Here is a 17,532-nt window from a genome sequence, read left to right as displayed (position 1 = left end):
CTACGCCTGTTTACACTAAAATAATTTGGCGTAGTGGGGTAAGGATGAACATTCACTCGTTTGATCTAAACCACAGAATAATAACTAGTAGTACTATCTAAATATACCGTGATGCAAATCTTTCGCTGCTCGGCACACGCGCACTGTATGTTTACGAACAACGTACCTACACTGCGCGTTTTTCGTAACAATACTTGCAACGGTTAGAGCGTAGACGCACTATGCGGGTAGCCGCATTGCGGGTAGCCGTCCGGCTGACCGCAATCACAATTATGTACGTAATATTCATTTCTATGCGCACTGTGCGGTCTGCGGTAGCCGCATCGCAGTGCGCATAGAAATGAATATTACGTACATAATTGTGATTGCGGTCAGCCGGACGGCTACCCGCAATGCGGCTACCCGCATAGTGCGTATACGCTCTTACAGTTACGATTCACTAGTGAGTCTATGGGTTAGCTGACACCGAGAGGCGATTATACTGGAATAGGCCAGTGAATTCGGGCTGCGCCAACGTCGCAAGGTGCGTAGTAAAATCGTTGGCAACGCACCGCAGCGCCGCGCGGAGTCTCGAGGCGGAGCTCTGCGTGGTGCGACGTATTCTAAATTCTCAAAATGAAATGGGTATCTTTTCGTGGAGAAAAAAAGTTGTATTTTGAGTCGCTCATTTTAAGTGTGCGCGCAGCGTCATGTCGCGTCGCGTCTCGCTGTGAGCTGACGCTATGAGCACGCTATTCACTTAAAAACACTGTTTGATTGGAGCGTACAATTCATGCACTTTGTCGCTTAGTAGCAAGAGTCGCTATCTATATTACATACATATTTGTTAAACTGTTCTTGGTGTTTGAATATCAAAGCCTGAGTACTATTTTATAGGTCATTCATTTGTAGGAAAATTTGAAATCGTCGCTGTTTTAAGACATTTAAAATTTTCGATACCATCTCAAACTTGCATTAAGTAGTCTACATTTTTAATGGGCAACAGCAATATTAACATACATATTTTTAATAATACAAATAATTTGAAATTTTAGATTTTTTTACTTGTTACGTGTTAAAGAATTACAGATTACGGCAACTTGCACTACTTGCCTCACATTGAGTTAGCTCATGATAAAATGTTATGTGAAAAGGGAAAAATAACAGGAAATAATACACAATGTTCATTTTGATATTTTTTATTACACTTAAACATAATTGAAAAGTACAAAGATAGACAAATAACATCATGATAAAATTACAACATACACTTAAGTTTTCATTGCTTACACTTAAGTAGAAATCTAGTATGAAAAATTAAAAGGAGATGTTTCATTTTGAACACACACTGAAATGCAAATGACTCATAAATATTGTATATGTATAAATTAAATGCAAATATGTTCCTAACTACTTAAATAAAATTATTTTAAATAAATATGTATAGGATAGGAACAAATTTAAAATTAGAGGTATGTGTTGCATTATTTGAAATAAGTAGGTATAAACTGAAACATCCTCTTTGCACACATTTTCTATTACATTTTCAAAAATCGTTAGAACCGTAAACCGCATCATATTAAATTTTACAGTTTTTAAAACATCTAAAGCATAAATTCTTTACAAGATCATCCAAATGGAATTACACTCACGCTAATATAGACAAAATACATTGCAAGCATTTGGTCACACCCCGGACACTCCATACAAAATGATCGTTTTGACAGTCACACTGTAGAGACTGCAAATGTGTGTGTTAACGCTTTATGGTTGGCACATTTGTGACTAGCGTAAAAAAAAATTCTCGTTTTTCTGATGAAATACATCCGTAAACAGCACAATATCTAACCATTTTCTACGAAAAACGATAATCACAAATCCAAAATAATAAAATTACTTTAAGTCAATTTGATTAATGTTGTCAATCTTCGTTGCGTATCGTCCTTTCAGAAAAATATGGCCCATTTTATGTCTGATCGCGCGGGGGTGAGGTAAGTTTAATTTTGGCGGGAGGCGGAGAGTGTCCGTTCTGTAGCGTTTAGCTACTATTATGTATTCTGTGATTTGGTGTAAACAATGCTTTTTTTTGTACAATTTCGTTGTCATATAAAAGCGATGAAATATTGAATATTTATAAAATTTATGAGCTAAGGAATGATTATAAAGTTACGTATAAAGTAATTTTCATAATAAACCACATACATCGTTTATGGGGATTCAAAATTCCCTTAAAAATTTGGATTATATTCCAAAGAGCAAACGACAATACATTTAAAAAACATAGATATACACTTTAAAAGACACATACTAGACATTAATAAAATACTAATTTAGCCACCAGTGTCACAATTGACAATTTTTCTATTTAATTAAAAATGATTGAATCATTATTACATATTAGTATTACCCATAGAAATCTAAATAACAAGACACTAGAAGTCGTAAGCGTGCGTGACCTTGTCGCCACTCAGGTGATTTGCACATCACCAGTGCATTCGTCACTGTTCAGTTGCTCTGGAGACGTATGAGTGTATACATGGTGTGTTTCAGCAATTCCCATTGCGGAAATTCTTCCACAAGTTGTAATTATACTTATAAAGGAATAATATTTCATCGGAAAATATTTTTTTTTAGAAATAATGCCGTTTTTCCTTAAAATTATAGAATATTTACAAGTATTACGAGTGTCACCATAGTAATCGAAATAACAATGAATGACACAGTCGACCATTCTTATTATCACGTTTGTTCGTATTGGAGCAAAAAGTCTCATATACTTAGGGATGTTATTCTAAAATAAACCGTAAATTCGTGCGTTATGATACATATTCAAAGGCTTAATTTAATAGATAAGTTAGTTTTCACTAAAATCAAGCTGTCCAATAAAAGGCATAGTTTACTTGTGTGTACTGTTTAGCTTTCGGTTTGAATGTGTTGATTTTGGCGACAGCGGTTTTCATACGAATTATGACATTAAAGCACTTCTATGTGTCTTGTTATTTAGATTTCTATGGTATTACCTTTTAAAGTCCGAAAATTCAAGTTATATATTGTTATGTAGAACAAAACATTCTTTCAGATATCTGTGAAATTTTTTTAAACAGACCTGAATTCTCCTGTAAGAAATTTTAGTGAGTGAAAAAAATTAGTGATTTTGAAGCTACTTTTATCGAATAGATGATATTGAGGTAGAATTTATTAGTTCTATTCTCTAGTGAACATTCTATCCAACTTTATCAAAAAGGTTTTCAATTGCTTTTTCTTTTTGTGAGTAAAATACTGTTAACATGGAATGTGATCTACAAATTGGAAAATTATAATTATTTATGGGGAAAATACGTACATGAATATTATATTTTATTATTTAATTTTTTAAATATATTTTTTATATCTACATAATATAAGGTTTATTTTAGAATAAGTGTCTCAGTTGTAGATATGATTAAGTAAGACGTTTAGATTTTCAACTATTTAGCTTTTTTATGAAAAGCTGGTAAGTTTTATTCAATTTGTGACCTATGGTCCGGGAGCCAGCAGCAGATTTTATGACCAAGTTCCTCTCAAGCGGTAATTAGTAAAATGCATCAAAGTATAGTATTATGAAGCCTCGTGAACGTCAGCTGGAGCTCGGTTGGGGGGAAGAGCGGTTGTAGCCTCCCGTATCAGCTGACGGTTTATCCACCAAGATACAGCCAGCTGACATATATATTTATCCACAGTTACATATAAGCTATCATCAGGTAAATTTTTGTTTGAGAGGAAATAACGGAAAATAAATTTTTCTTTAAATTTAACTTTCATGTTCGAGACACCAGCTGACGTATAATACACCATGTTGTAACCAGCTGACTATTTTTTTTCGTTGAGATATTGGGTTAGCTACAATTTGACAAATTTTTAGCTGAGAGGAAATGAATGAATGAATGTATTTTTTTTCCTATGTGCGTGGGAGGCTACAACCGCTCACCCCCCCAACCGAGCGCCAGCTGACGTTCACGAGGCTTTATAATACTATACTCTCATGCGTCTGACGAATTATCTCTTGAGAGGAAATAGTTAACCAAATTTGCACCTGGCTCCCTAACCACTAGTTTATTATCTATTTAATAATTTATGAAGTCAGTTAATTTATAAAGTATATGAGTATTGAAATATGCATGACTTATTCACAGAATACGTTTGTACATAATATATTATATTAAATTGTATGTATAATTGGTCTTAATTACTTTAAACAATCTTCAAATCTCAATATCTTAAAATAATAAGAACCATAAGCCTGTGCGTTGTACACCATTTAGTATTTAAACACACTTTCCTTCACGAGTTCACAACATTTAAGTAAAATTCATAACTTTAAAAACATTAATCCTATTAATCCATAAATAGTTCTATATTGTAACGTGACGTCATTAGATAAACTTGTTTATTTCCCTTTTATTCATTGAATTATAAACAAATGTTTCGATCTTTAAGGTACTCTTTTGTTCTATAACACTTATTGTCACACAAAAGGGAATATCATTTCCCGAATTATAGCTTTCGCCCACGGCTTCGCCCGCGTTTTCAAAGAAAAACCCGTTCCCGTAGGATCGGGGATAAAACCTATCCTATGTCCTTTCTCGGGTATCAAAATATCTCTTTACCAAATTTCATGCAAATTGGTTCAGTAGATAAGGCGTGATTGAGTAACAGACAGACAGACAGAGTTACTTTCGCATTTATAATATTAGTATGGATAACGAAAGTGAATAAACAATCAAGAGCAGAAGAAAAAATCTTGTTAAAAAAAACACCGGTAACCAATTTTTAAAGTGGAACTAGGCGCGTTGAGAGTAAAGTTTCAAGGGCGCGTCATATCAACAGCGTCACCTTATGGTGTAAGCCTGTAAGGCGACGTTTTTGGTATCTTTGAATCTTGCCAAAGAAGCTTCACTTCTGACAAGTGTGCTCGGCACACACGTTTTTTTTTGTTTTGTATAATATAAAGTAGAAAAACAAAAGGTAAACTTCCTTTTTCTGACCTATATATGGGGTTAGGAATATTTTACAAAACGTAGATGGCGGTAGGCGGCCAGCTCGAAGCGCATTTCGGATTCGTAATATGATTAACAGTACATTGTTTAATATTAACTTTGACTAGCTCTTTCTTCTCTAACGTTAGTATTGTAAAACAGGATCTGATGACGTCACACCCCAAGTCCCCACATTGGCTAAAAACTTTATTCAGGCATAGGTCTAAAACGTATAAAGAGTCATCTAGCCAATAAGTACGCTTGAGCAAAGCCCCCTTCACAAAACTATGGAACACGAGACCAGGCAGCTAGCTCGAAGCGCATCTCGTATATTGTAAACTAGAAGAAAGAAAGGGAAGTAACTTTTTGCCTAACATTAAGGGCCGATTTTTCAATGCTTGGTAAAACTTATCCGTCCAATAAAGTATTACACGATACTATTAAAATGTCACGTAAACTGTCAAAATATACGGGCAATTAGAATACGTTTTTAAAATGGTAGTTTTATACATTATTCAACGAATAAGTTTTAACCAAGGATTGAAAAATCAGCCCTTAATAAAGTAATAATTATTGATCCGATGACGTCACACTTCAAACCAGTTGGAAACTTTACTCAGGCATAGGTCTAAAAACGTATACAGTCATCTAGCCAATAGTACGCTTGAGCAAAGTCCCCCTCACATAACTATGGAACATGAGACTAGGCAGCTAGCTCGAAGCGCATCTCGTATATTGTAAAATAGAAGAAAGGGAAGTAACTTTTTGCCTAACATTTAATAAAGTAATTGATCCGATGACGTCACACTTCAAACTATCTGGAAACTTTACTCAGGCATAGGTCTAAAAACGTATACAGAGTCGTCTAGCCAATAGTACGCTTGAGCAAAGTCCCCTTCACACAAGTACGGAACCCGAGACCAGGCAGCTAACTCGAAGCGCATTTCTTCCTTCATAAATGTGATAAAAGAAGCCGCTTGTTCTTCAAAAGTGGCACCTTGTATTGGCAACCGCTCTTCTGGCTTGTGGTCTGAGTTCGCTGGAAAAAGTAGAAATACAATTTTAGAAGAATATTTCTTTATAGACAAGCCGCTATGACGTATATTTTTAGTGTGCGATTTAAATGTTAAGAAATTTTATAGTTTGACAAATTATAAGAAAGACAATAGACATACATGCAGCATGTTGCGTGGCTTCCTGCAGCTGTTGAACATTTCTAACCGACCTCATGACTTTTCTGACAATTTTTCCACAATAAATTACTCCCATATTCCAACCCCTAATTTCTTTCACTACTGACCTTCCACATATGGCTTATAGGGCAGCACAAGAGCCAGCATTAGATGACCGTTGGGGGCTAAAGCAGTTCGTGCTTGCCGCAGCATGGTGCGCGGTTTGCTGCAGCGATCGATCATATCTAACCCACCTCATGACTTTTCTACCACTTTTTCCATCTCTAATTGTTCCTATCCTCAAATTCTACTAAACCCCCATATTTTATTATTAACTGACCTTCCACATACGGCTTGTAAGGCAGCACAAGAGCCAACATTAGATGGCCGTTGGGCGCCAAAGCAGTTCGTGCTTGCCGCAGCATGGTGCGCGGTTTGCTGCAGCGGTCGATCAGGTTGAGCATGCACACGCAGTCGAACCGCTGCTCTTGCCACCATGTGTCCGCGTCTAGCACGCTACGGAGTAATTTTTATTTATTTATTTACTTATTTGATAAAAACTAAATAGGTAAAAATATAGTAAAATTTTCTCGATTCTTTTCTTATCATATATGGATTTGAACGAATGTAAGAGAGTGAATGAAGCCAGAAATCTGATTGTTTCTAGCATCCTTATTTGATAGATTTTTGAAGACATTTTTAGCAATTAAATGTTGAGCGAACGCGAATATGAATGGTGATCATTGAACATAGTTTAAGGCTTTCTGGTAATTCTATTGGGTACAATACGAAAATTTTTAATATTTTGGAAGGTACTACATACGGCTTGTAAAATTGAAAGCTGTAAATTAACATAATTTGAACGATTCAATAAAACCTAATTGAATTATGAACCTTCATAGAACTAAATTGAAACTGCTATTTTAACCATCTTATCAACTGAGCTCTACAATTGATTCACAACATCTTATATCTACCCAAGTTCAGAAAACAATCTACTCACGTGAATCCCTTCCCGCTCAACACCTTCCTCATCGACGCGGATATCTCCGTGGCATACTTCACAGTGAACAGATCAGCGAACCGCTTGCTCACTTCCCCGTCCCCAGCGCCAACATCCACGAGCGCTGACAACTTGTCCGGGCTCGAGCTGCCCTGGCCGGAGCGAGCGGCCTTCAGTAGTAACCGGGTTTGAGCTGATGACAGCACGAACATCGACCCTCGTCCCAGCCAGCTGGAATGATAGATACTAGGTTTTAATATCGATAGGCGATAGCCACCTTATGATATGTATAGAGTAAAGCGTATGCTAATCCAACAAAATTGCTAAATCAAATTAATTGATAGAGTAGAAAGTTTGAGTATGAACTAATTTGCATTAAAATACATTTCAGATAGAGTTACATTTACAAGTTACATCGAAATGTAAACAGTTCATATTGTAGGGCGATAGACCCAGTGATGGGCTGCGTGGCTAGTGTTGGAGGGATTTGTTATAAAATTAAACTAAAATTGACACTAATTAATTTATTACTAAAATCACTGTTCTACTTGTTTGGTACAAAACACTGTTATACTTTTACTTGCTAATGTTTTACTGTTAATGCTATTGTTAATAATTGTTAAATTATATATTTATTATTCTGTTAGATTCTTATGTTATGTTATAATATGTTTAATGTTAATGTTATGTACGCGTCGCGACGGTAATATGTTATTTTGTGGACTGTTGATTGTGGACTGCATGAATTTATGTTAAACGCCGCCCGCGATACCTAGTATTTGCTGACTAGGCTGTTCGGTGGTCATTGCACCGAACACATATTCAAAAGTAAAATAAACAGCAGTGTTAATATGGTGGTGAGAACAAATCCTGCACTCTATAAGCATTCTGTGCTAATAATGTACTGAATATCATCAACCACATTATTAATACATCAACAGGTCGGAATGTATGAAAGGGGTAATTTCGTGGAGGAAGATAACAAACCGCTGAGAGCAGGGTGTGCGGTTTCACTGCACGACCTGCCAGTATTACCGACGCGATGAAAGCTATTCCATTGCAACTATCAATCTTCTCGGCCAAATTAATTGTTCAAACAGCAAAATTGGATCGGCTTTCCTATTAATTTAAACTAGAATAACTCGAAAGCTATTTTCTGACAAAGAAAACGGCATCTAAACCATGCGACCATTATACTTCACTGACAATTGTAGCGTTGTGGCTTTAAAAGTTATCGGCGATGGAGTAGCAATTACTGAGGATAAAACACAAAGCTCGAAGTAAAGGGTTCAAGTATTAAAGCGCAGCAAATTAAATGCCTTCGGCAGCGAGGACTCGCCCTGCAGGCCGCGACGTCTTCATCCAGCCCCGGGCTAGCGTCGAAAGTGGATAATGACTAGCGAATCCTCTACTCATTAGTTGAGATCGAACGTCGCAGCGATCGATACCGATCGCTTCGGCCAGGTAAAGCAGTAATCGGCTAAGAGCCGAGCTCTGTTATTAGTGAATGGAGCATATATCACGCCCGGCATTACCAGGGCCTCTGGCGTTCGCGCCGCAATTACTATCGCGCGAATTGCAAACTGTTTTAGACGTTCTACATTCGCATATTGTAACACCGCAGATTTATTATTTATAGATCGAATACATGTAAGTGAAAATCGCCCGACAATTCCACGAGCGAAGGAAATTGCTCCCTTTGTGCCCCGGCAGATCTTGTAATTTTAAGCTGGAGGTATCATTTAAAACGTTATTTATTTCGGTCGTGAGCGTAATAAATGTGAGAATGTATGTACGTCATCGGTAACATGGAGTCGGTTGGCTCGTTTGCGACAGTGGACGGCGGCAGTGAAGCTGCGAATTGATTGCTTTATTGTCCCGTTTCGTGGCGTTCAGTGCTCACAACGTGCTATACATGATACATGAGGCATCCGCGTCTGAGACTTATAGACATGGACACTGTGTAATTGTCACCGAACGACCACACTCAACATCGTCAATTGTATGTGAACGTGCAGCTACACTTGTCGTTTCACTGATTAACTAACATATTAACACTCCGTTCACGGATATGTAATTAATTTATAAGGATGATATCTTTCTAAGAACAGATTGTATTGATTGAGGTGTAAAAAACATTGAAATAAATCTAAACAAGAATTACTGTGTTTGCAAGAAGTATATAATTCTAAAACTATATTGAAATTGAATCCACCTGGAAAGTTGTTAGTTACAAAATTTTCCGATTAAAATACTACATATACGAGGGAACATAGAAAAAGTTATTTTAGGATCTTCGTCTTCAGTTCACACGTAGCGTACATTTGTTCTTTTCCCGTTCCGCGCAAAAAGTATGCAAACTAAGAGCGGCAACAAAGTAGCTCGCGGCAAGCATCGCATCTAGGTGTCTAGGTCTGTATCTCCAATAGAATAGTGGCCTGCAACAGTGAATCCGATGCGGTTATTGAGGAGGCGAGAGATGTACAGGGCGCAGGGCGGGGGCCGTATCGCGATTGCATCGGAGAGCAAACAAGCGGGCGGGGTGTCGCCGGGGCCGCTCAAATCATATTACCCCCGGTCTCACACCCGCGCCGTGCCACACACGTCATTTGAGTGTGCGTCGCTATGGCGACGGCCCGGGTCGTGCATGATATTAGTACGTGTGCTCATCTCCGTTTAAACTTAACGCCCGCCTCGCGCGGGAAATTAAAACCGGGTCCGAAGCGGAAGCGGCTCGACCCTCGGTCCTCCTCCATCCGTCTCCCCGTTCCACCGCTCCACAGAACATCAACTATTATCAGGACTCGTACGACTTTGCGACTGGATAATGTATGCGCTATATATGCTAATGTATGAGTTTATGAAAGTAATTAAGAATAAAGTCTGTAGAGATAATCTTAATTGTATTTTTAATTTTTGCATCCCATTAAAAATATGACAAGCTTAAGTTAAAGAAAGCTCTATGGCGATTAGCGACAATCATTAATGTCATTGATTATTAATTATTATTCATGGAAGAAAAATTAAAGCTGTATAAAATAAAGAATATCGCTACAAACCGATAGTAGCTAGCATACCCTTCGAATATATTGTTCATAATCATGTTATGTAAAAATATTTACACATTTCTACCGCACCGTCGAGGTCACGAACGAAGCGATCCAATACATTAACCGTTTAAACTTGCGTAAACAAGACATAAACAAGTGTCTTTAAAAGTAAGAATATATATTAATTTGCGAACAGTGTATAAGTTAACGTCGTCATACGAAACGAGCACCTATGTCTACGTCGCTGAAATAGGAGGAACTCCACCCCTCCGTATGTAGATACCTACACATTTGCTTTGCTCAAAGACATTGTCGCTTTCAGGCACCTCATTAGAGCGCGTCCCATGTGAGCCTACCCACCTCCCCCCACGCGACCCCCGCCACCCCTCACATACAAAGGAGAGCAATTCTTTTCCTGAGCTCGCAAACTTGGATGGATAATTACAGTTAGGTAGCTACGAACCCATTCGTCCTTAATGTCTTTCAAGACATTTTGTATATATAAATTAAGTATATGACACGCTTTTTCAGCGTCTCCGTTGTTTAATGCGATGGAAAATTACCGAGACTCGTTTTATCTTTAAATGAAATGTTTATATTTTACCACGAATTTGAGATGTAATTTTTCTTTATAACTCGATAACATATTTCAATTATGTCTACCTACAAAACGTATTAGGCAACGGTATAATAAAACCTACTTAAAAGTTTTAGGTTCGATTAAATATGATTCGTAAAAATTATACTTTATAAGTGAACCCGTTATTCTATAAACCCGTACAAAACATTCAAATTTCGAGAGCTATTAGGGTTCAATAAAAATCAAATTGACATAATCGGTCGCTCAAACTGTTATACGTGCCATAACAGTGAATGGCACTCGAACAGTCGATAAACTATAAAAAAATTGGACAGTAAAAATTTATAAACAATGAGAGCACGGCGAAAACGTTTTAGTGTTAAGAGTGGGCCCATAAAGCGTTGACACGCACCCGTAAAATATTAACGATAGTGAGTAGAAAAATGACGACTATCAATGCGGGTAGCGATTTTCGGTCGCGACGACGCGCTACAAATAATGGCCGGCCCGAATTTATACGCGGACCCGAATTGCCTCGATTGAATATTTTACCACGCCACGAATGCTTTCCACGATATTTTTCTATTTCGTTGCCCATTTCTACTATCAATTGCTTAGTTTTCCCCTTTAATGTTATTCGGGCGACACGACCGAGGGATGCGAGGAAAGAGTTGCGTCCGTGGCTTTCGTTTTTGATTACTCACTCGAACCATTCCAATAATTAAGTTGTAATAGTTATAGAGACTGTACGGAAAATAAATAAGCATTTCTCACGGTACGATTGAAGCACAAATTGAATAACAAAGCTATTTTCGAGTGGAAATCTTTACATATTTTTTCTAGATTCATTCAATTATTATGAAAATCGAAACGATCTCATAATAAGAATAAAATACTCGAAGGAAATGTGGTCTGGAGTATCCAGCATTTCTTGTAACGAGGGAATCATGAATCATGTTAGTTACTCGTTACTACGGTCTCGAGTGCTTCATTCTTCGTATAATAAGGATTTATTTTTATCACCGTCTCATGTATAATATAATAATCTTATATGTATTTAAAATAAATAATGCGACGAGATGCGGTCGTCGATTATGACGGGCACAATGAACGTTTAAACACAATAACCTTTAAAACGTGTAAAGTTGACTCGAAATAACTTCTCGGAGGTGGATGGTTTATAGCTTATTGAGCGGCTCCGACGCGTCGTCTGAATATTTTCTTAGAGGAATCTCAGTCAATATCACAATGTGGTGACATTGAAATTATCGCTCGGTGGGAGGCGCACGCGGTGAGATGGACCGGAGTAAAACAAAATGAGAATAGTTTAAAACAATGAGCATTGTCGCGCTATGCGCTCGCGCGGGCGACGTCTCGTTAGCGGGCGGCGCGCGATTGGCCGCCGCGCGGTGGGCGGGGCGAGCGACAAACTGCGCACACGCAAATAGCACCACCGCACACAAATTAAAACAATAAAATGAAAGTGATAAAACAAAGTAAGCAATGAAGAGCATTCGTTATTGAACTTTAATGGCTGAGCGGAGGTGACGGTGTATCGATTTATTGAACGCTCCTGCCGACTCATCGTCTGCATCAGCGTTCAAAAAGAATAAAATAAAAGCACTGCTTACTTAATACTATATAGAAAAATAAATTTTGCTACTTCTTGAAATAACAAAAGAGTTAAATATGATTATTTTTCCGATCCAAATATCGACCAATATAATTGCACCATTCGACGTCACGTGGTACAACCTACATGGTATTATACTGATAATTTTTTGAAAATTTTCTCTGGTCGTTGACGTCAAACTGACAGGTTCAATTCAATTGTGAAATTATTGGCCGACATTTGGGACGGAAAAATAATCTCCCGAATACCACACGAGCTTCAAAATTATCAGGCATTTCCCTCAAGGTTCCCTGCAAACAAATAAAGTCGTCAAGTTTTTTAGCCTTGACTAAAAACTTGACTCCTTCATTTGTTTGCAACGAACCTATCGGAAAATACCCGATAATTTTGAAGCTCTTGTGGTATTATAAGTGATAATTTAATCTATTATAAATTCTTTTAATATGTTATACGTGCATGCAGCATGGGTTGAGCTCAAGAGATTGATTTGATTCCCAAATGAATATAATATTATTAATGCTTTTACTACCTATTAGGTATTATTACCTATACCGATTATTGTTTTTTGTATTTATTCAAACATACAATTTTACTAAAAATAAAACATTTTAAAATCACAATTTAATAACACAAGTTAGCCATAAACATTAGTACCTACCTATTGTAAGAAGCGTCGCTCGAGCTAGGAAGGCTTTCAATGAGAATGCTCCACGCTTGTAACGAATGTCGTCTCATTTACTAATGTGTCACATACAGGCGGTGTTGTTTCACAAGCTGCCCCCTCTGGGGTGAACGGGGAGACTCAATGACCAATAAGAATGCTTCTACTCTATACATATGTCATCTTAATTATCGCTCGATATTACATAGAAGTTAATAAAAACGAAATACCAAGAAAATAATTGTATACATGTTTCCTATCGGTACGTCGTGCTACGCCAATTACGTTTACAATCGAAATTTTGCAAGTCGCTGGCTGATTTCGTTAAGGAAAATAAATGTAGGTAATGTTTTCCTCAAAAGAGGCGAATCGCAGAGAGCTAGTTAGCCGGCTAGGAGCAAACATTCGACGTCAAAGCGTGATTGTGAAAAGGACCGTGATTATTACAGTAGCCGTAGTTAGCGGAGGCTTCATTAGAGCGGGGTGGGGGGTCGCGAGAGGATGGGAGCTCATCTCGACGGGTGCATCGTAGCTGCGCGCGCAAACAAATTAAAAACGTAAGACGCGCCCTAATCAATAGCTGACTACGCCGCGAAGCCGAATTAACTCGCCCGAATGAAAAAATGAACAAAATTATATTCGCGCGAGACCCCACACCCCTCGGCCGTCCCCCGCCCGAGGAAATTGCTTTTCTTTCAGCGGGCGCACACACGGTCGCCGGGGTAAGGCGACGCGAGAGGGTTAGCGCCGGCTCCGGCACACACAATATTATAATTTACGTTTCCTCGTATATCGCGCTGTAAGTAGGTACTTTACCTGGGCGGTTCGCGCCCGCTCAGCCCTCGGCTCTCGCTAAATCTGAGCTTTATACGTTCACTTGACGCGACGAGAGCGATATTAGTTTCCAGCCAACTCCTCTCCAACAACGATATTTATTAACGCCATTCTGCCTGAGCAATATACTCGCTGCTGCTAACACAACAGATATCTTGCCTATGAAAACGGTTATCGCGATGAACTTTCAACAAAATCTTACTCATAACATTAACATGTTGCAATAAAATTTAGGTATATCTTGGTTAAATTGAGACATGAAGCTCTAGCTAATCTTACGCATTGTTGTATCATATATCTACTAATTACTAAAAGGTTTCTTGCCTATGTACTCTATTCCGCAGTACCTAAACATAGCCTTTGTATACGAGGTGGCATAAGACGGTGCTCATTAATCGCGGCGCTGTAATCCTGGCTCCTCCGCCCAATTAACGCGTGGGCGAAGTTCCGCCGCCCCGGCCGGCCAATGGCGTCCGCTCGGGGATTAATTAAGTAACTTCCCGTCAGCTAGCCTCCCCCGCGCCCGCCGCATCACCCTGCAGCCCTGAGTCTGCGGACACGCCCGGAAAACTAACCACCTAATGAGGGGAGATGACCTCATGTTTGTGTGCTTTGTCTGCTGTATACGTACAAACTGTGTCCGGTCGCTCCGTCGGTGTCGCCATTTGTATTCCCATTATGTAATACACAGCGCTCGTGCTAGTTAAATTTTTCATAAGCTTCCATTATTGTGGAAGCGACTTGTTCAACTGCATAGTGGCTCGTGGAGCGAAGTCTCAAGTCTTGTTTTGTACGCGAGAAAAATGAGAAAACTTTTCGTTGCGCGCAATTCCTTACATATTCATGAGTCATTACATGTCCACATGCATACATAATTAACGTACAGGAAATAGGATTAGAATAAGATGAGAATATCTTCTTTTGATATGATACATTACGTACGAAAGGAAACTACATAATTTGTGTATTGCTGATGTTCGACAAATATCAGTCGTAATTAATCAGACGTGTCATCGCGACTAGGCGTACATTACTGAAATTCGGAACAACCGGACACATAAATGTAACAAAGCCATTATTACTATTAGTAATCGAAAAAACGTCTAAAATAAACCATATCCCACGTACGGTGGGCCACGGGGGTGCCGAAATAACTAATAGTTTTCGCGGGGGCGTTAGCATTTTTCTTCTGCCAGTGACGGCTCGGGGAGGCCGAGGAGGCTCGGTTTCAGAAGCCTCCGATCATTTACACTTCATCTATTCCCTTAATAAACTATTGTTATGGATTGCTTGCATAAGGAATTTGAATTAGGTACTATGGAAGACGGATTATATGGAGTATAAGGTTCTTTATTGAAAGCTTGAAATAAGCATTTTCTTTCGTTCTATATATTTTTGTAATTGATTATATAATTGATGCTGAAGAAAATATGGTTGTTAATAGCGTGGCCATGTCATACTTCGAAAATTTAGGTCTATAATTTGGATTTATAAGATTAATATAGGTACCTACATAGATACTACAAAATATATTGGTGAAATTATTTTTTAAATAATGCACACAACAATCTAGGTATAGATCCCACTGTAACTTGATATTCTCAGAGAACTTACTCATAGACTACCTACAATGTTAATTCAGAAGACCACAATACGTAATAACATTTTTACAAATGCCAATGTTTCAATATAAATTGTTTAACATAATAATTTAAAACATTACATCACCGTATGCAAATAAAGAAAAATCAATATCCCGAATTGGGGAAACGTCTAGAACGATCGTCAATACGCATAACACTTAAATAAAACTATATTCGCTTAATCCTTGCTCGAATACGAATTGAATGTTGAGTGGGAGAGAATAAAAACATCTCGTTTAGGCAAATAGTGGCGCATTTAGATCCGTAGTGAGGTGCGTGAAAAGCCCATTTACAACGCGGGGGAAGCGACGCGGACGTAAACTCAATTCTTTCCACCTACATCTGTTTTACGTTCCGATGAATAGCTGCATGCAAATAAACCTGCGTTATTGTTTCTTTGAAGGGTACTGCGATGGATTGAGTCGCGCGTTTTTGTGATGGACGCGCGTGTTTGTGTTTACGTGTCTGTTGCAATTACATATTTGTTATAGGTATGTTTAGATTTCGATAGCTTTGAAATTACGTCATGACTGTTTTAAGATATTCGATCGCAAAAAAACAGCGTACCCATATTAGGTAAAAGAAAGAATTTCCTTTGAGCGTAAATGATAAAAAAATAAGATTAATGTAACACTTTTCTTATTTAGCAAAATTTTCACGAATTCAATTTAATTATCTTTTCCAAATATTTTGTTAAGTAAGTGGCTACAAAAAATGTCAAAAGTGCAAATAGGTATCTCATCTAAATCAGTAGGGAGTGATTAATCAAACGCCCTTCGTCGGGCACGCCCGGAAAATCTCAACCCTTTCGTCTTAATTACTACTCCTCACTTCAGTGGCGGGCTCCCATTGGCCGGCTGGCGTGCCGCTCTGTCGCGCCCCATTTTAATTGGTCGATAGTAATTAACGCTGCGTAATCACCAACCACGTCTCGAGGGGAGCTCTGTACTAATTTGAATTTTTAATTACGCCAGCTAGCCCAACGTTTCAGCGACGGCTATTGGACGACGCTTCTCTCATTTACATAGAGACAATACCTATTGTCTTTAATGGGAGGTTCTATTTCGCGCCTTCTTCTATTTAAATGAAATATTGCTTGGCATTTGATAATTTATACGTTTAATTCATTGTTTACGTCTCGCGAGGTATTGAAGGATGAATGTGATTGTGGAGAATTTTATTTTGTAAACCATATTTAGTATTTATACTATACGTTTTATTCTCAGAACATTATTTACATTACCTACTTGAAATGGAAATTTGTAAATTTAGACATACCTATAGGTAGGTACATATTACCTATGTAATTTATATCATGACACGATAATTACCACGTGTTTTAACACGAAAATCTTATAGAAAACAATAACCCCAATACCTCCTAGCACTTTGTATATTCACTAGAGTCGTTTTTTATCCTCCCAACCAAACAAGGATAATCTCTCCGTACCGCACAATGCATAGGGAATTAACTGTATTACAATGGAACAAGCTATGCGACAATATACGCGCTGAATTGTAATCACTTTCAGACTATGTTTACAGCTACTTAGGGTAAAAAGTAGCAAACAAATAAACACGTTGGTTGTATTATACAGAGTACTTACTACTTACAGGTTGATTTTGTAGAAGTTTTGATTAATTTTAGATATTTTGTTTTATGTTAGGTATAGAAAATGTTAATGTACCTAAATGAATAAGCGATAGTAGTGCTTTGAATTTCCTTTTTTAAATTCGTAAATATAAATTAAATGTATGCAAAATAATCGAGAAAATTGATAATCTTGCTCAATTAGTTTCAATTTTCAGAAATGAAAAACTGAATGCCATCGAACATCAAATGTTTCCTATAATTTTCAGTCGGAAAATTCAGAATAGTTAAAATATACATATTCGTTTACTATAGGTAGGTACCTAATTATCATAACTGTGCAAAAGATTAAGAATAAAAACTAATTGACG

At 37.8% G+C, this 17,532-nt stretch overlaps 1 protein-coding gene across 3 annotated transcripts in view; it reads right to left on the bottom strand.

Annotated features, from left to right (window-relative positions):
- Positions 1-4,710: 4,710 nt before the first annotated feature.
- The window catches only part of LOC149484126 (protein-L-histidine N-pros-methyltransferase), a 46,517-nt gene continuing 33,695 nt past the window's right edge, over positions 4,711-17,532 (bottom strand). For all 3 annotated transcript variants that reach the window (XM_089701662.1, XM_089701663.1, XM_089701661.1), the window contains 3 exons: positions 7,170-7,400; positions 6,507-6,682; positions 4,711-6,033 (listed from right to left, as the gene is read on the bottom strand). In XM_089701662.1, the coding sequence (XP_089557788.1) occupies positions 5,822-6,033; positions 6,507-6,682; positions 7,170-7,400 (619 nt within the window). In that variant the 3' untranslated portion in view covers positions 4,711-5,821. The remainder of the gene's footprint in view (positions 6,034-6,506; positions 6,683-7,169; positions 7,401-17,532) is intronic.

The sequence above is a fragment of the Colias philodice genome, chromosome 12 (assembly GCF_061535455.1).
Source record: "Colias philodice isolate Cphi_HAF_F1 chromosome 12, ilColPhil1 Martin Lab GWU primary, whole genome shotgun sequence".
In the NCBI taxonomy this organism is placed as follows: Eukaryota; Metazoa; Arthropoda; class Insecta; order Lepidoptera; family Pieridae; genus Colias; species Colias philodice.
Note: the sequence above shows the minus strand (reverse complement) of the source record. Positions and strands in the feature narration are given on the sequence as shown.